Source organism: Anopheles coustani, chromosome 3, assembly GCF_943734705.1.
Source record: "Anopheles coustani chromosome 3, idAnoCousDA_361_x.2, whole genome shotgun sequence".
NCBI classification, from domain to species: Eukaryota; Metazoa; Arthropoda; class Insecta; order Diptera; family Culicidae; genus Anopheles; species Anopheles coustani.
Genome location: NC_071288.1, coordinates 84,587,081 through 84,609,554, shown reverse-complemented (window position 1 = coordinate 84,609,554; position 22,474 = coordinate 84,587,081). Strand labels below are relative to the sequence as shown.

General features: G+C 43.7%; 1 protein-coding gene across 5 annotated transcripts; it reads right to left on the bottom strand.

Annotated features, from left to right (window-relative positions):
- Nucleotides 1-14: 14 nt before the first annotated feature.
- LOC131270944 (hexokinase type 2) lies at nucleotides 15-20,909 on the bottom strand. Of its 5 annotated transcripts, XM_058272494.1 has the most exons (9): nucleotides 13,411-13,521; nucleotides 10,903-11,479; nucleotides 6,185-6,347; nucleotides 5,921-6,105; nucleotides 5,418-5,591; nucleotides 2,179-2,278; nucleotides 1,422-1,623; nucleotides 1,009-1,348; nucleotides 15-936 (listed from the first exon to the last, which is right to left on the bottom strand). In XM_058272494.1, exons 2-9 carry the CDS (start codon nucleotides 10,930-10,932, stop codon nucleotides 763-765), a joined length of 1,368 nt encoding a protein of 455 aa, XP_058128477.1. In that variant the 5' UTR covers nucleotides 10,933-11,479; nucleotides 13,411-13,521; the 3' UTR covers nucleotides 15-762. The 5 variants fall into 5 exon arrangements, with proteins under 5 accessions (XP_058128477.1, XP_058128476.1, XP_058128478.1 ...); XM_058272493.1 differs by lacking the exons at nucleotides 10,903-11,479; nucleotides 13,411-13,521 and adding an exon at nucleotides 20,785-20,909; XM_058272495.1 differs by lacking the exons at nucleotides 10,903-11,479; nucleotides 13,411-13,521 and adding an exon at nucleotides 13,082-13,295.
- Nucleotides 20,910-22,474: the final 1,565 nt, after the last annotated feature.

Here is a 22,474-nt window from a genome sequence, read left to right as displayed (position 1 = left end):
GTGTCCAGAGGGCGGAAGTTGGTTGGGTAGCTGCGCTCCGCCCCGACTCCTGCCCGATCATTTGCACTCCTAATTGTTTTTTTTTTCAGTTTTGTATCATTTTCCTATAGTCACTGTTCAACATATTTCTCTATTTATATTTACTCTAAATCACTAGTTATGCTAGAGGGTGACACTGTGAACGTTCGCGTATATGTGGGGTTTGCTCTAGTTTTGTTTTTTTCCTGATTATTTGCATCTTTCCTCTCTGTCCGTGAGGTGAGGATCGTTTCTGAGTTTATATATATATATATTTTTTTTTGTTTTCTTCTCTGCTCCTTTGTACGTGATTATCCTGTTGTCGCGAGGGTCGGTGTTTAAATTTAAGGATTTACGTCCGATAGCTGTAGTTGGTGGTAGTGGTTAAAAGGATTTTCAATAATCTACAGATGGAACAGTGGAGCACATGGTGATAACGATACACAATCGTACGGTTTTACCGCAATACGACCCCCAATAGCACTTGCACACTTCGTGCAACAGCAGCGTGCGGCAGCTAAAGTGAAAGCATCTGAAGGGATCTTTCTGCTTCACCGGACACCTGCACGGACAACAACCAGGTTGCCGTCTATCAAAACGGATTTCCGACCGCACTAGTAAGTGTAGTAGTAGTAGTAGTAGTTAGCAGTAATAGTAGTAGTAGTACGGGATGGTCGGCAGGCTGGCTCGTGGGAACGCAACCGGCATTCCGGTCACCTCGAGTACCGCGGGGGAAGGTGGGGTTTACTGGGCTTCACGGCAGGCGACGGCCGCCACCAGGGCTGCACCGCGACCGGAACCGTCCTCCGAAAGCATCAGGTCGAAGGAAATGTGCGGTTTGACAAACTGCCGGATCTTTTGCACCATCAAATCGTGGAACTTCGGATGGAAACGGTACACCGAGCCATCAACACCAACCTGAAATAAAAAGAAAGAGTACAAAATGTTACAAAATGTAAAACCTTTTCACTGAATTTTAGCAAAACTTACCGTTACACTCGGCTCGTCCATTTTGTTGATCAGCGCTGCGATGCCGGCCGATACGAGATGGGCCGCTCGGCTAGAGACACACTCGCAGATGTAGCGCACGTTGGCGCAGTCCTCATCGGTGGCGTGCTCAAGACCCAGCTCGTCCAGCACGTCGCGGCAGTACGTGTAGGTGCCCGGTTTGTCCGACTCGATCTCAGACACGTACTTCGTGAAGAACTGGCCGCGCTTGAATAGGATGTCCGACCCGACACCACCGAACAGGAGACCGGCTTTCGTGAATTTCACTATCGCCAGACGAGCCAACTCGCCCATGTACATTCCCGAGATCATCTTCTCTTGCCTGCGAAACCGTACAGGAAACCGTAGGTCAGTACAAAAGGACACCTAAATTGAAGAAAGTTACAAATACTCACAACTGCCGGCCCGGGTTGATGCTGTGCTGGTCGATCTCGCGATCGTACTCGGTGCGGACAAAGTCGAGGGCACCATCGTCACCAAACGCACCCCACTCCGTGTTGATGAGAACGTGCTTCTTGACGTTAGGCCCGGACTTGGGGCCATCGAAGAGGTCGCAGTTTTCTACCCGCTCAACGTAACATGCGTTACTGCCCGTACCTTTATCGTGGACGAAACCAAAAGCATCAGTATCGCTTGGAATGGAAAAGGTTTCTTCGGTGCTACGTTTAGAAGGAGCTCATGCATAAGAGGATGTTAGGATCATAGTGGAATGGAGAAAGGGTATAAGTCAGCTACACGCACAAGCAAAAAGGGTTAGTAAAAATAGAAAATAGAGCAGAAAGAATAGAAAGATCAGGAAGTAATAATTTTGAAACCATACGTAAATTGAGACTCTAAGCTACTGAAAATACTTTTTGAAAAACCACCACCATCGGATAAAAAAAAACACTGGCCATTATTTTTGGAATATCCAATCGAAAAATTTACCAATATACGTACGAACACACACCATTCACCAATTATCGGTAGCCTTTTTGCGACTTTGCAAGGGGAGTTGTATTAATGTTTGCCTATTTGTTATTAAAATGTACACACCCTCTCCAACAATATAAATTTCTCTGCACACATACGCGATCGACAAGCAAACAAACACACACACACACACACACGGGGGCAGAAGGATTGACCCCGAGCAGCAACGCAGCTACATACCAACAATCAGTCCTATTCTGCAGTTGTGATTCTTCCAGGCACAGGACATCAGCGTGCCAGTGGTGTCGTTCAGGATGGCACAGATATCAATTTGCACGTCCTGGCGATGGTGCCGAGCAGGTGGCAAAGGGGAACGAGTAGAAAAAGGGAGCGTGGAGCGTGGAGGCCCGGCACATACCGGCAGCAAGATATAGGCATTTACGGTTTACGGTCCAGTGTCACCATGCCAATGGGATGGTGCAAATTATTTTCGCATACACGGGAATGGGCGGACGGGCAGGTACAGACACAAAGAGCACAGAGATCGAGATGGTGCCGGATGATAGAATCGGATTGATTGTTTTCGTTCCGTCGATGTTTCGAGCAGTAAAGATAGTGCAGGAGAAAAGATTCCGATGTTCGTGCGAACAGCAGACAGATTTACGGAAGATCGGTTTTTTTTATCAATTCGGAAGAGTTGGCATTCGTTTTCCGTTTGTTTCGATGACGGAGAAGAGTTTATGATCGGAAAATAAAGAAAGAAAATATAAATGGTACAAGACATTTAATTAAAGGGTGCATTGGCTTGTTAGTCTTTCAAATTAGTGGTGATTCTAGAGAGAGAAAGAAATGCATAAGATGCTGATAAATGATATCCCTCCTTACAGTTATCCGATTTGCTAGAATTGTTGCTTCATACTATTCTTTAAATTAATGTTTATATTTTTAATTTCTGACTAGAAAGTATTTACAAATTAAATCATCATATTGCTCTAGAAAATCATAAGTTGTTTGAAGTAAAACTTTGAGATAGTAGTTGATTTTACGTCTAGATTTGAAAATAGTAATACCGGAACCAGAGATTTGCTCAACTTGCAAATTCCTACCGATAACCGTTCGACATTGCATTTCTGCATATTGTACCAATTGAACCGCGTCCCACATTTACGAATGACCCAAAGGCGATCGCATAATGACATTGACCGCCCATGGTCGTAAGTTCAACCACCGGAGCTGCGGACACTTTGGAAAAGAGAAGGAAAAAATACGCAATCCTCGCGTTTCGATACGTGATCGATTTCTTGATTGTTTTTTATTTGAAACCACCTTTGGCGTGGTTGTACTAATTCGTTCCTTTTCCTATTTCTTCTTTTATTATATCCCTTTCTTGCTTCTTTAGTGTCATGGCATCGTGATCGCGTAGCACTATGGTGGTAGTAACAGGTAGTTGTACCCCCGCAGGGCATTCGTGAGACTTTTTTTTGTGTTGATTTAATACCCTTTAGATTCAGTTCCGCATCTTTTACGTCATTTTTATGAATGTCCTCTGCTGATGGTGACCAACGGACTAAATCGGAAGTGAAAGGACCACTGAATGAATGGGGACGGCTGTGGGCGAGGGTTTCCTAGTACTTTGGAAAACCTTCACTTTGTGATTATCCCTCTGGCTAATGGGTCACTATACTAAATAATTCCTGACGTGTTGTATTGAAGTTTACCATCGTTTACTTTTCTAAGCCATATTTTCCGTACATAAGCATGCTAAATAACGCCTGCGTACATTTCTTCGATGACTGAAGATAATCCTTACACTCGTTTTTTCCACTTCATCCAAGCAAGCGCAACTCCATTCGTCCCGTTGGCGATCAACAAAAATGTCATAAATCTAAGCACATTCACAAATGACACTTGCAATTAAGATCGCATCAACAGCTGAACCAACAAGGGATATTCCAGTCCCAGGTTCAATGCGTTATCAGTTTCGCTATCAGTTTAATTGAATGGTGGTAATGCACTATTCGTTAGCTGTGAGCCTTTTTTTATTTCTACTATGATTTCATGATGAAGTGAAAATACAGCGTGAACAATAGTTAACACTTGCAAAACGTATCAATTACCATTATCATTCGCTTTGAATGCAATTGTTGAGATAATTGGCATTTTATCATTTTTATTAAATTTTTACCACAACTTTAAAAAAATGAAAGCCTAATTTAAATCATTCACATTACATTTCAGCATACTTCTTTCTTTGACCTACATGCACCATTCAACAGTTGAGTGAACGTGCGAATCAGATGACAGAACGTGCAGTGCAAATAATAATAATTTAAAATACAGCCATCATTCCCAAGAAGTGTCATATTCTTGTAAATTATCTGACAGTTTCCCATACTAGCTGCGGTATAACATGGCCAAAGGCACCGCTCCAACGATGGAGCGGCATATAAAAGTTGTTTATGGTGTTTCGCGGAAGTACATTGAGTTGATGGTGTTGAATATGGTACAGGACGAGTCGGTACAAGCCGGGCATAGATACATTCGCGAAGAAAAATGAAAAGAAAGCAAGAATTTAATACGTCTTTTTGGAAAAGGAAAGATTAAAGTAAATATAAAAATTGAAAAAATATTTACAATTGTTCCACTCACTACAAAAGCGGGGGGGGGGGAGTGACACTAGAAACTATAAATCGATCAAATGATCATAAAAGGACAGGGAGATCGGAGGATAGATCAAGACAATTTTGGAACAAAATTTAGAACTTCGTGCCCGTTTTGCCGCAGTGCAACAGCGAAACCGAAACATTCGTCTGTTCTCTGGACCGTTCCACTACGGCATCTACGGGCTAACAGAAGCCGGCAGTTTGCCCTAGGGTTTGCAAATTCTTACCAATTATCACTCCGACTTTGCAATCGTGATTACTATGCGCACACGACATCAACGTTCCGGTCGAATCGTTTAGAATGGCCATCACCGCTATGTTAACGTCCTAAAGCGCGGAATCGTTGGCAGGTTTCAGGGTGGTGAGGTCGTTATTTGATTTTTGCCGCCCGAAGTAATTGTTCGAATGCGAAAGACCGGACCAAAAACCCCCAGCACAAGCACCATCGCGGATGATAAGCGCCAAGCGGCGTAAGGATCGGTTGTAAAGCGTGGCGCAATTCGAGTACAAATGAGTAGAAACCGTTGGAGGGCCAATTATAGGTATTGCGATTGGCGAAAATGTTCCCCGAGATGTTGTAATGTTTGAAGTGTTTTACGATGCCATAATAAAATCGATCGGCGATCCGCCAAATATATGGTCGAAGGTATAAGATGTTTTAAGGTACGATTCCGTAGTTGATGGGTCGGCGATCGAACAGGAGTACAGTTACAATTGTTTATAAAATAAATGTAAAAATAATCATATAGTTTGTTTACAAATGAATTTCTTGGTTTTTGATGACGATCACATTCCGTGGTTGGCTATCAAACTTACCCCTCGTCTGGCGATGGCATCTTTCAGCAGCTGTACGACGTCCTCACCGACGACACCGGAACAGTTGAAACCCTTTGTCCACCGGGCTAGAATACCTTTGGTTAAACCAAGCTGCGTTAGCGGGAATGAGAATGTGAATCCTAGCGGTAGACGTTCCTCATAGACTGCGTGTTCCTGTAGGAAGGTGGAGTAAAAAGCCGTTCGTTATAAACCCTAGTGATATGAGATACAATTTTACACAGGGAAGAGGAAGTGTCAAAAAGGAGTTTATGACAGGCGATATGGAAACACCCAGGTGGGGTAGACTAGCGGATCGATAGCAATATCTTTCGTAAAATCTCACTCTTATCTTAACGCAACGCATGGTTTTATTGCCAAACCGCTGTGGTCTGGGGTCGATAAAAATTATTAATCGATCCTTCCCTTTCCCCCATTGCGCTGTAGTTATGTTTATGATGAACCAGTTTATGGCATCGCTAGCGCGTGCACGTCCATTGACTCACCTTCATGAAGTTGGCTAAACATTCGGCAATATGATCGAAGAGCTGCGACCCACTGCCGAGCATGATGCTCTGTGGAATGGCGTAGATTTTCGACAGCATCTCGAAGTCGTTCTCATCCTTCAGGTGGATCAGCAGCACCCGGAAGTTGGTGCCGCCGAGATCGAGGGCCAAAAATTTTCCCTTCTCTGCGGGAGGAGAAAAAGGATGAAGAAGCCACGGTTAGTCTGTGTTCAAATTATGCATATCCACCGCTACCAAGCGTACCTTTTCCATTTGGCAGGTCCTGTACGTAGGTGATGAAACATTTAACGTCTGCCTCGGCGTGCGTTTCTTTGCTCAATCCCCGGTTGATTTCCTTGATCACGCGTCGCATCAGCTCCTCGATCTGTTTGTCTGTGAGGATCAGTTCCTTGCATTGCTCGCGAATCTGCAAAAAAGAGAAATAGATTCAGATACATTGTAAATAAGGAAGATCCTAATGGGAATCCCTAAACCATTCAAACATTTAGGAGCTTGGATACAACGATCATGAACATTTAAATCACGTTTCTTGGTTCTTGTGCATAAATAAATTGGATATCTTAGAGCTTCGTGCCATCACAACAACTATAAATCATCACAACGAGCAGTATTCAAAACAAGTACACGTGACGAGACGATTCCTCCGATCGAGTTGGATGTTGTTGTCGAGTCGTTTCGACGCGATCCTTTGCCAAAAAATGATCCGCACAGATTGGCGATCGTTCTTCGAACCTTTTCACTGCTGGAAGCCATCGTACGCTGGTGGGTGGTGCTGATAAACACACGAAGGAGATTGAAAACCACAACAAAAAGTCTGCTAGAAGGTAGAGAACGACGTCGATCCTGCTGTTACCGGCACAGTGTGTAGCACAATACTGATAGCGGGTAGGTTCAGTCAGCCACAGTCTACCCCAAGGGACACGCGCCACGCACATCAGGAGCTCGACGGTTGCTGCTGATAGTGACCTAACTATGCAACTTCCTGAACTTTGAGAGGCATACACACTAGGCCTAGTGCCGGGGGCTCACTCCTACTGGTGTTCGGCGACTCGAAGGTGTGAAGAAAAACGCTGATAATCCCGCGGGGCCGGACGGGCTATAAGTGGACGCACACAACGGGCCCTTCTCAAGTGCTGACAGTACCACTATCAATTTCCAGCACCAATCGGGATCCTATTAATGAATTGCCTAACCACGGAGTAACGCTCTATCAGCCACGAGTGGACTTTCGATCGAAGTGCACTGGCGTGATGATTTCTATTGACCTTTCTTTGCAAAGACTTTCCTTTTCCCCCATCCTTCCCCCCTTCTTCCTTTCTACTTCACTGATCGGTGCAGCAAGGTGCAGCATCATTGCTTTGCATTCTGATGGGTAAATATTTACCAGCATGGCGCACTGGCCGTACCCCTAACGTAAATCTCAGCCGGCACATCGTTATTGCGTTACTGATTGTATAGATTTTACTTTTGCTTCTCGACGCTTGGAGATATGCCGGAAGTGTTAACAAATAATACAATCGGTAGCTTCTGGTAAGATCGCTAAACTAATCGTACGATTCTAGAAAAAATGTCAATTTCAATGCCGGCAATTATGATCCTATCTGGAGAAGCTTCAAAAGTGCCGTGCTTATAAAAACTCCTACCAACACCCCCTCTCCCGGTGGCTTATCACACCATCGTAAAAGACACGAGTAACATGTGTGTGTGTGTCCAACGTGGCAATACGCGTGAAAAGTAGCAGCATCTAATCTATCTCTAATTCGCACTATCGCTGATGATCCCACAGTGCCCTCTCTACCTCTCACTCTCTGATCTATACCACTAATTTGCACTACCGATGATCCTGTGCGAAAAAAACGCGGCCAGGTTACGGCGCAGTAGCCGGAAACGGTAGAGTGGTAAGAAAAACACTGATAGGTGCGGAGCCTTCCAGCGGTGGTTGTTTAGACTCCGGTACCCGGCGCGGCAGGAGGTTTGTTTACGTGGTGTGACCGCGTCGTGACGCCCACTTCAGCCGTTCCCTCCAAACGTCACGCCTAGGAATGACGTCCGAGGACTCCAACGAACACCCACGAGACGGGTGATGGGGAGGAAGTTTATAGTTTCCGTTACCAATCTCAATCCCTCCCTCCGCACCGCGTTTGCCAAACAACAACTTGAATCTCACGTGTACTGCACCGGAGCAGGAGCAGTCACCGAACCTCCGCCAACTCCGAGTGCACACAGCCAATCGTCCCCGGCAAAAGTGGAGCAAACGTACAATTCCTCGGACAACTCGAGAAGAGGACAGTTTTATGATGCTAACATTTATTGCCCATCCACCGGATTACTCCGTGCGTACGCCCATGGTGCACGCTTACATGATGTTTACATCGCTTTAACGAGCCTTTTACATCGAGAGTACCTGCATCAAGGTCAACTCGTCTTTCTAAACCTCCAACTGGAGTGATTTTCTTTGGCCACTCAATCGACTCAATCGAGCCGGAAACTTCCCGCGCAGTTGGTTGGACCGCCCGCGTGCACTGGGGTTAGCAATTAAATGGTGACCCTTGCATGTGGCGTTTGTCAATGTAGATGCAAGTTGGGAGGGGATGGTGGAAGCGCAAAACTTGTTTTGCATCGTCCAACCGCACGGCAATAAGGAAACGATCCAATAAGGATAAGATAAGGGTTGATGTCGGAGCTCTAATGTGGGGTTTTATTAGATTTCCAAGAGTGCGATGTCACGCTTGCACTGGTTTAGAGGTTGTTTAACGTCTTCAATAATCTTCAATTGCCCTTGGGAGCGAAAAGGGACCCTCAAAGATGTAATAAAAATTTGTTTGTTCCGTTTCAAAAAGGAAATTGGATTGGAATTGTTTCAAAAACACTCATCTTCAATAAACATAAAAAATGCAATTCTTTTAAAACAAATTCTCGTGTAAAAAAAAGTAAAACAAATAAAATAAAAGAAAAGTAATAGAAGTTTCTCGTGTCAACGTTTACAATATGAGTTATTTATTTGTTTACATGAAAACATTTACTGCAAAATATTAAACAAACCTGAAAAGAGTGCAACCGAACACAACAATCTTTCTTTGAACAATGAACATTGAAACATTTGTTTATGCTTCGCTTCCTACGATCATATGATCAACAATAATACACCCCTTCCCCGCGTTGCAAATGCCAGTGAAACGTAACTTTGTAATACGATTATCCAAAGTCCAATAAACCATTAGATAAATCAACTTTTCAACCCGTCACTCGCGCCAGCAAGTCCCGCCGGCAGAGCGCAGTTTCGACTCCGCAAACTTGGCTATTATTAGAAATCAATTACTGTATGCATTGGCGTCAGATCGAGGATCGGTTTTCCGTTTGAGTTTGAGTGCTTTTTTTTTCTTGTTACCATCCGCAACGCCAACATATATCCTTCGGTGTGAGAAAAGGAGAGAGAGAAAGAGAGTGCGAGAGGGAGCGCAAAAGACAACTACGGGCAGCGACAAATCCTTGTAATTCAACATTAGCGTCCCTCTCGCGACACGCAGTTCGTGTGTATAATTAAAAGATTCACCCCGGGGGTGAGTGGCGTTTTCGGTGTCCCCGCGTCGCTGTTCCCCATCGGATCCCTTCCCGGGAAGGGGCTGGTGGGTGCACCCTTGGCAATGAAGCCATAGTGATGCACCGGACAGCGTAATCGTCGACATCATCAACGCCACATGCCGGCCGTAGCGGCTTCTCCGGCGAAAACCTAATCGATTTTCCCCTTCCTCGTCGTTTTTCTTCCGTCTTTCGGTTCAACTCGGGCCAAGAAGAAGAGGAGTATAACTGTTTCGTGCCATTCGCCATGGGATGTGGAAAACCGAAGAAAAACAGCATCAGTGAATCGGGACGCAATTTGAGCCGTTAGAGAGATTCCGGCAAGTGCTTCGCCGGACGGAAATAAATAACAAATGCGCACACAACAACAACAAGCGGCCGGTCGGAAGAAAAGTCGGTGGATACAAAATGGGAAACCAGTTGGAGAGGGTGTTTGTGTTAGTGATGTCATGTTTGTGTGAGTTTAAAAACCAAGAAAAATCGTAAAGAAAGAGTGTGTTGTGTCGTCTTGTCGTGCATTACACCACACACCATGCGCCTCCATGCGTGGCCGATCGACTGACGTACTTGAACGTGATGGTGCTAGTGTTTTTTTTGTCCCCCTCAAATATGTTATTTTCTTCGTTTTAAAAAAATTTTGAGCATCCCATATTTCTTTGAGCAATTTTTTTATCATACATATTAAATTGATTCCGTTGCTCGTTTACGAGAAAACGCATTTTTTTTTGTGTAAGGAATAAAATTTCTAAATATTTTATATCTCTCTGAATGTGCATGTCAAAGTACCGTATTTTTACCTGTATAACGACCCCCCAAACAAAAACATTCAATGTTTATGAAAAAAATGGATTTTTTTTTTAAATTTTCATCAGTTGTAACAATGTTATACGTGTTTAAAACTCCACTCTATAATCAAATCAAAAAGTTACTACCCGTGTATAACGACCCCGTTAATCGGACTTTGATCATTTTTTAGCTACAAGGGGGTTGTTATACATGGAAAAATACGGTACATGTATAATAATTAATTTATTTATATTTCTTACGAAGATTCCATAGTTTTGTTTTTCCTCAATTTGTCGGCCGATGTGTGCTAGAGACGAGAGGCAGACTTCCTCCGTCTGCCTATGTTTTTCCTACCAAGGTTAGTAAAGGTCACCTCGAACCGGTGTGATGGTGCCGTTTGGCTTTACCGTAAGCTCGTGAAACATAACGGCAAACGTTCGCCAAACGAACGATGAGAGCACTTTGAACATTTAGTTTTTATTCGGGGCTGAAAAATATCTTCCTTCTCTACGTCCAACCTAAAAACCCCTGACCATTGTACACCGATGTAAAAACATATGCTTGCATCTAATACTTTTTACTGAACTTCTCATTACCTTGCTGAAGTTATCTTTGATGACACCCATCGTTGATCTAAACAGCCTTTCTCGCGAACACAAACACACAAGTTACCGCGACAAACACAATGTACACCTCGAGCGCGAATCAACCACGGTCAAACCTTTTAGGGTCCTCTATTTTTAAGCGACTCGTTTTGGCGCTGACTTTAGTCGATCGTTTGCGTTTGTTGTTGGTGTTGGAAAAACCAAAGACCGATCCTTAAAACCGATCGATCCGCCACCGAACCAATCAACCAAAGTCAGAGTTACTACACAAGGAAGTGGTTCGCGGTGCACACTTTGCACTTTATCTTTTTATTTAAATTTAACCTTTCTAAATGCACACACACACACGGGGTGGCGATCAACACGCCGGCAAACCGGACACAAACAAACTTCGGATAACGGAAGCTTCACTGTCGTGTCTCATACGATTGTGAAGGCCGGCATTCAGCACGGATTAGATACCGTATCTCGACGTCGGCTGCTGCAAGATTAATGATTTAACAATCTGGAAAAACGGGACACACGCGTGCACACAAAAGTCCGCCACTATCAGATGCTGAGGATTTGACTGTCAACGAAAAATGAACGACATCTGGTAAACGTCAGTTTGAGTGCCGGGTTAGACTTATCGATCGTAAGTCGATGGCGATACTGCTGTTTGGGGGTCTCAAGGTGGCGACGGTCCGCTCGTGACTAGTAAGCGTTGTGCTTCGCATTTCGGCTCGTAGCAAACTCACTCGCTAATGGGCCCACTGTTGGGAAAACCGGTGGGGAGGCGACGGTAAAAGGGCTCCCTCGTCAAAAGCCGTCAGTTGGTGACGCCAGTGTAGCACACACAACCACACCCGGACTGGGCGCAAGAGATGCTTATCCCGAGAGGATCGAACGTCAGGCGGAAAAAAAAGAACGAAACAAACGAAAACATCGCGCACATGATCGTTGCTATTACTTGTCATCCGGCTCGAACCTGGCACACGATCGAAACGATACGCACACGGGCAAATGCGGTTCGATGGCGCGCACATGGCGGTGGGATGTTTATTTTCGTTCTAACCAAACAACCATCCCATAACGACCATGGCAAGGAGGGTTATGATAACGAGGGCGTGGTGCGTCATAGACGTATGAATTGTTGTTTTTGTTCTTATCAATACCCGCTCACCAAAACTTCGTGTATGCAACGTCAACGTGATGCTATAGGACGAGTGTCAAACTTTCTAGCCTTTTCCATGTAAGCACAGTTTTGTTCTAATCTCCATAACTGGCGTCTACCGGAATGATGGAGTAATACGACCTTAACCTCCGGTACAGAACAACCGTCTGATTAGAAACTCATCACTGTCCAGATTTAGCGAAACGAAAATAAATTTACGCAAGCAAAATAATCACAGATCACAGCTCAACACTTTGTCATAATGGGGTTCACAAAAGATTGGTTGAAGTATAAAAAAAAAAACGCACACACGAAACCAATGCTAACCAAAAATAACCGGCACATGATCTCTGCTCTTGTTTGCTTGGTTTTGCTGCGATCATCATCCCGACCAAAAACACACACACAAAGGACCCATTAAAAATGGAAGTCGCATAATGTGTCGTTAACTTCAACCCAAAAACCGGGGAAACCGATGACTTGTGAATGGTTATGTCCAACATACTGCGAAAAGGTGGACACACTCAAGCGGATCTTCATATCTACTGTTTGTTATTTACGGCTTGATGTTAGACGAGATTGAGGGAGTTTTCAGAAACAGGACAAAATCCCCGTCATAAAAAGGAAATCGCGACAAAAGGAAAAAATAAAGGTTGATATAAAACACTGAAAAAATTGCGTTTCAACAGAACCTCAATGCAAGAAGAAATAAAATCGACCTAATGGTTCTGCATCGCTCATGCGATTTGCATGAAAAACCTGTTGCATATCGGTGGAATAAAAAAAACCGGAATTTCCCAGAAGCAGTTTCGAAAGGTCGCAAACATCGTTCTGAATAATATTCAGAAAGGTATTTACTTTGGAAATATAGGATAACTTCCATTTTTTATATGCTTTGTTTGGTTTGTTTGAGTGTGTATTTTTATATGATCCGCTTTCAAGCAGCTTTTGACTTTTTTACACTGTTGGATCATACAGTATAGGGCGTTAAATAAGAAATATATTTTTTATACATACTACCAAAAGATTTAAGAACCCCAAGGAGAGTTAAAGCGAAATTATGATATTTGACACATAACAATTATCATATTTTCATGACCATTTTGTCTCGTTTAAAATATAGATCGTGATCTTCATTTGATTAATCGCATTTATCAGATTATTTAAACCGTTTTTAACAACTGGATCGTTGTTACGATACGCTACGATACGCGATGGCGTCACAGCTTTTAAGTTCGATCGTCAATGCGGCCAACGAACCAGAAAACACCAACACGAGCTAAGAGCCACTACGAAATGCGATCGTATATCATGCAGCGGGCGATCGACGCCATTCAAAGAGTAACCTTTGTTTGTTTAACCTTAACACCACACTTAAAGCACAGTTTTGTACAGTTCGTAGCACAAAATAAATGCACAACCGAAACGACTGAAACACGTCTAAGCCCGATATGGTGGGATGCTGAACTAAGTGTGCAGCCGCAGCCAACAAAACCACCTTCGTTCAGAGTGACCGCGATGGATAAAATCGTACAGAAGCTTCCGAAAGCCTACCGAACGGATTCACTGCCCTAAGGATACTGACACAGTACCTTCTCTAGTACTGTTGTTTCGAAAACGAAAAACTACAACCAATACACCAATGCCGCAATCACCCAACTCGTCCCTATGTGGAGCGGTGCGTGTCGAAGCCGTTTGCAGGAAGTTTGTACATTATCGAAAACCACGTTCGCTGTCGCCGCCACTGCTGCTTCGTTTGGCCGAGCGAGCGCCATTGCAATACTCTATGGCCTCTGCTTTACAGTGGGTCATTAATTTTGACATCAGATATAACAACTAAACCAGTAACTGGTATCATTTTTTTCTGTTTAAAAAAATTTAAAATTTAATATTATATCATAGTAAAACGAAAATCAGATTGAACTCAAAACTTGGATTTGGTTGTTAACTTGTTATCGTCAACACTCTCACACACTCAGGTTTGGACACTCAGTGTTTAAGTGCATTTCTCCTGAACAAATAGATGAATCATCTTGACAATCGAGAAATGAATGATGAAGACTAGCATTCGAAGGATGAAATCGATCGCAAACTTGTAAAATGCAAACCGAAGAAACGAAAATCCCCATTCGTTGCTTTTAGGATTACTAAGAAATATAAATTCAAGTTATGCTCGAATTTCTTTTCATAGAATGAGGTTTTAACCTTACAGAATACTCTCTACAAAGAGGTCTGAAATTAAGGAATTTTCAACTAAAAAAATTGTCCCTGACAGAAGCAAACATATAATGTAAATGTTTACCCAACATTTATAAAAAAAGCAACGTTCATTAGTAAAGATCATGAAACAGTATTATAAACATAAATGCAACAAGTATGGAAAATGGCAAGCACTGTAGCTCACTACACATTACCTATGTCGCTTTGGTTCGCATATCCATTAGTGTGTACTGTCGCGTAGAAAATAAAATAAAACATCTCGTATCAACTCGCAGCCGTGTAGCGGAGAAAAGACCGATCGATCGCGACCAGTCGGAACGGGCATGCGTGGTATCTAAAAAAAGGCCACACATCGGGTCGACCGTGCACAAGGGCACCAATTCATCGATGCGAAAGTCTAACGGCGTTGCGTCGGACCGAGCAAACACCGACCGATAGATCGGACCGGGTTGGCCAGTGGCAGATCGTACGGCGCAGTTGTTTGTGGGAGCGTCAGAACGAAAACATGCGTCTCCATCGATCCAGCAATCGTTTGGAATTAATCTGCTTAAAACTGGTCCTACATTCCAGAGAATCGAGAAACACGGAGCGAGAAAAGGGTTCAAGAGTAAACCCACGCATGTATAGCGGGACTTTAAAACTGGTTCGCACGATGCAAAATAACGCAAGCAACACCCAAGTAACACACCAGCAAACCGGCAGTATGTGTGGTTAGAACGAGTGGCCACACCGAGTAGAGAAGGCAGTTTAAACACAACAACAAAAAATCGGAGGGAAAAGTCACCGGTCCACAAACACACGAGACGAGCCCCCCGAGAGCTGGCTACGGTTTTCAACACGATTGGCTATCGAGAAGCACCGTTTCCGCCGTGAAGACCGTGCCCATCGCGTCATCGTTGCCAGAGGCCGCCCGAGGGTCATTCGGTGTCTTGGTTACTCGCTCGAAACCGTAGGCTGACGTGGAAGAGAGGTACATCAAACTGCGGCCAGGCAAAGGCAGTTCACATTGAAGTGCATTAACGATAGGACATTCTTTTGGCTGCGATAGATTGAGGGACGAGCCGGCTTAGCGAAGAAATGGTGTACACTCCCATCTTCATGCACTCTTCGAGGATTGGAAAGATACCACTCGTGCAGCATTCACTTACCTCCGACCCCCCGCCGTATCCGAGATCGAGACATTCCGGATTATAAATAGAAACTGAAGCGACCAACGAGTATCTATCCGTCTTGGGTCTTCTCTTTCCTGTTCTTCGAAAGAGATCGTTGCATTGCCACGGCGGCGCATCACGAGCTCTTCACGAGGGTTTCCACGAATGAGCCTACCCTCCCAAAAACCTTCCCTCAAATCTGCCCAGACGTTGAAGATGGTGTTTACTTCAGATTCGAGAGCAAATGCGCGCACAGCAGCCATGTTTTTCGGTAACGGTTCGCTGCGGTGGAAGGAGTAGAACAAACGTCAGTTGATCGGAAAATGATTTAAAAAAAAGGCTATCACTAGAAGCATTTCCGTGCCTTTGACGCATTGAATGAAATGCGCTTGCGTTAGACGATCGTTTACTTTGGTCGATCATGCTGAAATGTGATCTTTTCTGAATGACGAAATAACCGACAACGCGTCGTCATGAGTACGTTTCCGGTTCGGTTTGTTCCATCCGAACGTACACCAAGGCAATAACAGGAAAATAGTTTATTTTGGTCTATCAACAATTCTATACAAAGGAAAATAAAAATAAAACACTAAAATATGCACAGCTCTTTCAATTGTGCGATCAAACAAAATTTGAAGAAAATTCATTAAACCAACAGTGCTTAAGATAACCACAATAAATTAGAAACATCGTGTGAACGAAAGTAAAAGAAGATGGAATTCTTTTCAAAAATAATTTGAGTTCTCCGACGCGAGGTGAACCTTTTTCTAGACATCGGTTTGTCGATATTTTGTCTGACAAATTTTCTTGGTACACAGTTCAGGTTTCCATTCCGGGTATAAAAGATAACAATCGTTTTTTTTTTGTCTCAAAGGATAGTGAAGTGATAAATCTACTAAAAACCACCAATAATCAACACCTAATGAAACTAATGGATTACGTAGAGCTCTAGATTGGCACATGATTCATTATATGTAAAAGTCGGATATTTTCTGTCTGTGGCACACTATAAGAATCATTCAATTATCAATTGTTTCTTCTTTTTTTTCATTTGAGTGTCTCAACAGTTCTCAAATAAAATAAAACGAAAGGAAAAGTAAATGTCTAATTTTCTTCATTCGATATCGATGACTAAGCCAGAGAAACAGAGTGATCAATCATAGCCCCTTTCTCTATGTTTAAACGATCCATATAATAACAGCACCAAGTACATCCACCCGACATGTACGAGACAAACCGGAAACCACCATTCCAATGAGATTACTTTCAAGTAATAACGTAAAAAATCAATTACCATTTGATGTTGTCATCGTTCGATGCAACAGGTCGATAAACAGTCTCCATGACATTGGAATGAATGAACGTAAAATTGCCCACAAACACATACATTTGCGCAACGAGTGCAATGGCAATCTTTTTTTTGCGTTGGCAAACTTACAAGATACGTGCAAAAAGTCACATATGCACCTTTGCTGTGGAACCACCACCAAATGGAGGGTGGGCGAGGGGTCTACCATCATCAACCACCCTAGTTAGTAGGTCGAAAAGTAATATGAAACCGATGACTTGGCTGGAAAAAAAAATCGAGTAAAGCCGACCTTAGGCATGAAAAAACGGTTCCTAAAAAAACAAACAAACCGCACCCGCCGGGTTGGACTTTGATCGGCCGATTCATTAGCTTTGGCGAAAAATCACACACATTCGTTAACTTCAATTCGCTTTTGGCAAAAAACAAAAATTAATCAACTTGTATGAAAACGATTTAAGCGAAAAACTTTAGAAATCAGTATCAAATTTTAACAATAAGAATTAAGCAAACTAAACCAATTCTAGGTCGACGGAGGTTCGGCTTTACGGGATTATGTTGCGGGGTTAAGTTAACTAAGCAAAGTCTGTCCACTCCACTATTACCGACCGGTCGTATAAGCTGTTCGAAATCCATTAGGCCTGACTCAGCACCTTTTCGACGAAGCTCGTGAAACACATCTCGACTTCACCGGCTGTGTGTTTAACATATGTTCTACTGATCAGCCCCAACAATACGCTATCTTGTGTGTTGATTCGGCATGCTAGAAGGAAAAACACCTATCTACTCATTTGCCGTAGCATTGACCCAGTTTTAATTTTGCTCGTCTCAAACATCTTGAACTGAAGCTAAACTGAATTTCTGTTTCTTCAATGTTTCAGGAAGAATAATACAAATAGAATTTTTAGTAAAACAAAGAGTAGGATGAGTTTTCAAGGGATTAGATAAAGCTGCTAATAAATTAATAGAATAATGACATGATTATCACAGGGCTCTTAAATCTTGCGTGACCGATCGCACCAAGATTTAATGTGAGAATATTAAACGGTTTGTTCAGGCAACGCACAATCATGATCATTAGAATTAAAACAATCGCTTTGTGGACACGGAATATGAGCCTTCAGCAAGATCGCCAAACCGACGACCTGTCCAAAAGCCGTAACCGGCTCTCGCGAGTTTAACCAACACGAGGTGTCCTGCGTCACTCAAGGACAGCCAGTTTATGGCAGGCGATACGCGGAATCGTGTGGGAAACCATTGGCCCGGGGTTGATCTGATTGATACCCCTTTGGCATTCGCTCACTCCGAGGTGTGGGGGACCGAAAGGTTTTCGCGGCAAAACAGGTTCCGGACGCGAAAACCGCAACATTATCTCGATCCGGCCAAGTCTCTTACTACCCCTCTCTGGCCCTCTCGGTGCCACGACATATCGGCTCGTTCGATAACGTGCCGTGCCCCACTCCCTTCCGTGGGCCAAACGGGTGGTGTAAGAGGAAGTGGAAACGTGCGTTCGTGTAGACGTGTCTGCGCCGGGCCACGAAAGCGTGGCTCCGGAAATGGAACAGCGCCTCGAAGGGGGGTCTCTGTGTATAGAATTGTACTTCCGTAAATCTCCGAGGATCTGGAGGATCGCTTCGCTCGAAGTGAAGCGGTAGTAACGGCACGGAAGGACCTTCCTCAGATCTGCGATCGTCACGAAAGGTGGTCACTGCACTACAACTGTAAGCATTCGTTACATTCAACATTACATGTATGGAAATCAAGCGCAAAATATAAAATAAAACGATATAAGACTTGCGATAAGAATTTTTCAACTCAAATTCTAAACAGATCTAAAGCCGACATAACAACTCAATCGATTATCGTTTGATGATTGGTGCAAACTTTAATTTTAGAGTCATTGACTCCCCATTGACAAATTGATGGACGATAAAAACGTAACGTGACTACACGCAGTTAGCACTTTAAACGGAAACATAATGCTGAGACGTGACTTGCCAAATAAACTTAAACCTAGCAAAAATATGTAATGAGGAACTGTCAACAGTACATTCATTTTCTAAATGGTATCTTATTAGATGAACAAGAGAGTTTTGTTTCTACTAGTAATAGAGAAGCAAAAGTATGAAACACATGTTTGAACAAAATGTAAGATCGTAGATCCTGTGTTCACTTTGGTCATGTCTGTTTAAACAAGAGTTTATTTGAAGGGTATACTAACGGATGAGGTAGATATAATCTTTTGACAATGATGACAATGATGAATCTTGGAAAAGGATCCGATGCACTTTCACTAATATTATTCGGTAGTCGAGGTCATCGGATGACCAAAAAACACACATCGGAGAGCCCAACCCACAACAAGGACTAGAGGCCGCATTGAAGAAAGCCGCTCGTTTCGCGGCTATCCGCTGTGATTGGGTTCCGCGCAAATAATACGGACTTGCCGGCACCAATTTATTAAGCAACAATCCCCGCCTTCGGTCCAGGCAGGCTCCGAGAGAGTGGGAGAGATAACATGTAACCGCCACAAACCGGTTGTTTGCGGAATGGAACGTTTCGAACGAAAATTAAGGCTTCGAAAATTGGACCGATTCGCGGCTGGTTGCCGCGGACAGTCAGTCAGTCAGTCAGTCAGTCCGGCGAACGAAGGTCATCCACTGCCGGCTGATTGGAGAGTTTCGAGGAACTAAAAAAGAAGTAGCCTGTTCACGCGACAGCTTGCGGGTGTTTGGCCCCCCCGGATCTGAACGGCTGGGCAGGGTTATTTGGGGTCGATTGTAGGGCGGTGTACACCACAATGAAAGTTGAACGACGAAAAATTCTCAACTTTTAAATTGTAATAATTTGTTTTTCGTACAAGAGGTGGATGCTTTGGAAAATATTATATTGTAATTTACTGTTAACTGTCTTTTATTGAGTTTTCAATTTAATTTCATTATTTTACTTGGTCTATGAGCACATTACAAACCCGTTTTATGTTTCAATAATTTATTCACAGTGTCAGAATGAAGTGACCTCGAAAATATTCGTTCGAAGTAGTCTAGAAGTTCTCGACCAGTCAAAACACCGAAGAATAATAAACCAAAAGAATCTAACTAGAAACCAGGAAAGAAAGAATCAGGTTTCTGTCCAAAGGATTATTGTATGATAAATAGCAACATGAATAGCACCGATCGTTCTGGAACCTGCAGGTCCACAAAACAGAATCAAAAACTACTGATCGTTCGAAGATACACCATATCTTTTTACATGGGATGATGTAATCTCACGCGCAAGTTTTTCAATAACATACCGATATTTAATCCTTCGTTGTTTCATCCAAGTTATTACTTAATAAATTTGGTACAGAAATCTTTCATAGCTAACAATCTAAATGTTCATTCATGATTTTTTATAGCTAATTTCTGATGTAATAGGTCAAATCCGAACGTCAATGAGGGCGGCAGTGTTACGCACTCGCACTAGCCAGACAAGGTGGCCACCACCCAGTAGAAATGAAAAACAGGGACAACAAAAAGGAGCGTACACCCTCCAAGCTCTCAAGGTGTCCTTCAATGAAGCCCGCCAAGGTCAGTGACGTCTGTGCCTGCTGTTCCTTCTTTCCTGTTCATTGCTGGATTCTCCTGCAATCTATAGGGTTCTAACGCACCAGGAACGAGGTACGTCCACCTCCGCAAGGACGAGTTGTATGTTACCTAACCGTGTGCTGATGGTGTTGTCGTAGTGACCCTGCGCACACACTACCGAAACACAAATATAACCGCGCCACCCAGCACGACTGTGTTGGATTTCTTCAGCGAAAGAAAGTGAAGGTTATAGTAAAGGGAAATTGGTAGATGATTTTTCGTTATCGTAAGATTCGATTTTTCACGACTTTCCAGAGTTCAACCAACTATGCAACGAAAGGCACTTCTTCCATCGTATTACGCCATCTCTGATATCCTTGGGTAGGTGGCATCGTTTTCATAATCGAACGTGTCAAACTGTGCACTGCGGTCCGAAAACGGAAACAACCATAAAAACTAGGCGGAAATACTTACTTCCTTACTGACACGATCCACGTGCAGTCCCATGAATGGTTTCACCAGATCCATAGTTGAGGGTTCCGCGTGTCGACACTACGTGGATGCTGTTTCCTATCAGAACGTTTGCCGCGCCGTTATCAGCTTTCGTTGCTGGCCGCCGTCGTTGTTTTTGGTGGTGCTTGGTTCTATTCCTATTGCCCGTTTTGTTCGGTGTGCGATAAACCCGCGGGTGGTGTTTGAGAAGCGGGGAAACTTTCTTTTCGTCAAACAGTGGCACCAACGGCGAGTATTAGAAGCACACACTGCAACACTGTTTGTGCCTTCAAGATTAGAGGAACACCAAGAAAAACCAGCACACGCATACACTTTCTCGTCCGTTCACTTCTGTGTGGGGGGATTGGGTGGCTGTAAAATGCCTACAACTGGAAGAAAACAACTCTCGATTTTAGGACTCACATTTTCACACACAGTCCATAGGTTTCAAAGTTTTAAATAAACTTTGTTACGAACTGTTCTAACTATGGTCACATATTCCGTAGCGAATAGTGTTCGTGGCTACCGACTTTGACGCGGGAGAAAGGAAAGTGGCGCAAAAAAGGGAAAGGGCGGATCGAGAACCGAGGAAGGAAGAAGGTTAGAAAGTTATTAGAAAAGAGAAAAAAACGATTCGCGGACGATAACAACCAGCTTGTCGCGTAAATTCCGCGTGGCGTGCAATGATGCAGGAGAAAGAGTGAAATAGGGAGAGAGAGAGCCCACTTGGAGAGTGAGATGGACGATTTAGCGGGGGGTGAAAAGTGAAGAAAAGTAAAGACACTTTTCAACGACTCAAAAATCCACGATTCGCTGATAGTTGTTGACGGTGATATACCCGCGAAACAACGACACGCGACGACAAACACGACGACCCATCGAGATGATTTTCTCTCGTGTGTTCGTTGTTAGGCGATCGGGTGTGCATTGGAGATGGTTATGTGCCTATTTCGATGACGTTTGAACGTTTCGCTTTTCACAACACCACATCAGCATAATGCACCAGCAGCAGTACAAGATCATCTCCACATCCGGTTCACGGTTACGCGATTTCGGATAACGTGTTTTGTTTTTCCTTGTTCCATTTTGACCGAACCAAATTGCACAACACCTGTTTTTCGCTCGTTAAAGAATGGGTGGTTTAGGGGGTGTTTGGAGAAAATTGCTGCTATTTGAAGGAATCAAACTCTCATCTTCTGCCCCAACGGGCTCCGCTACGCTCTGACAACTGTTAAAGGGATGTTGTTTTTCTTTTTACACTACGCCCACATTTCCGCCACGCAATCGTTGCAAGGGACGTTTTGTCCACCACCGAACGAAAAGTAGTCCTTTTGTAAGGCCGATTGCTACGAAACAATCGAAACTTGCTACACGCTAGCAAAGCACCTGGAAAGGTGAGGCCACTACACACTTTCTGAATTGCAATCCCTCGCTGAACAAAACACGCTGCGTCGTGTCACCGCCGTCGATACCGGTGTGTCAAAAACAACTAATCGCGAGCGCGATGAATATTTTTATGGAAAATTTGTCCAGTAAGGTCACCTTGGCTCCGCGGTGTCGCGCTCGCTCGCTCGCGCTGTCACTTGCTTACTCACACGCTCGCTCGCTCACTCGCTCATTCACGTGGAAAGATGGAGAATGTGTTGGCAAGCACACACATGTCGAAAGCAAC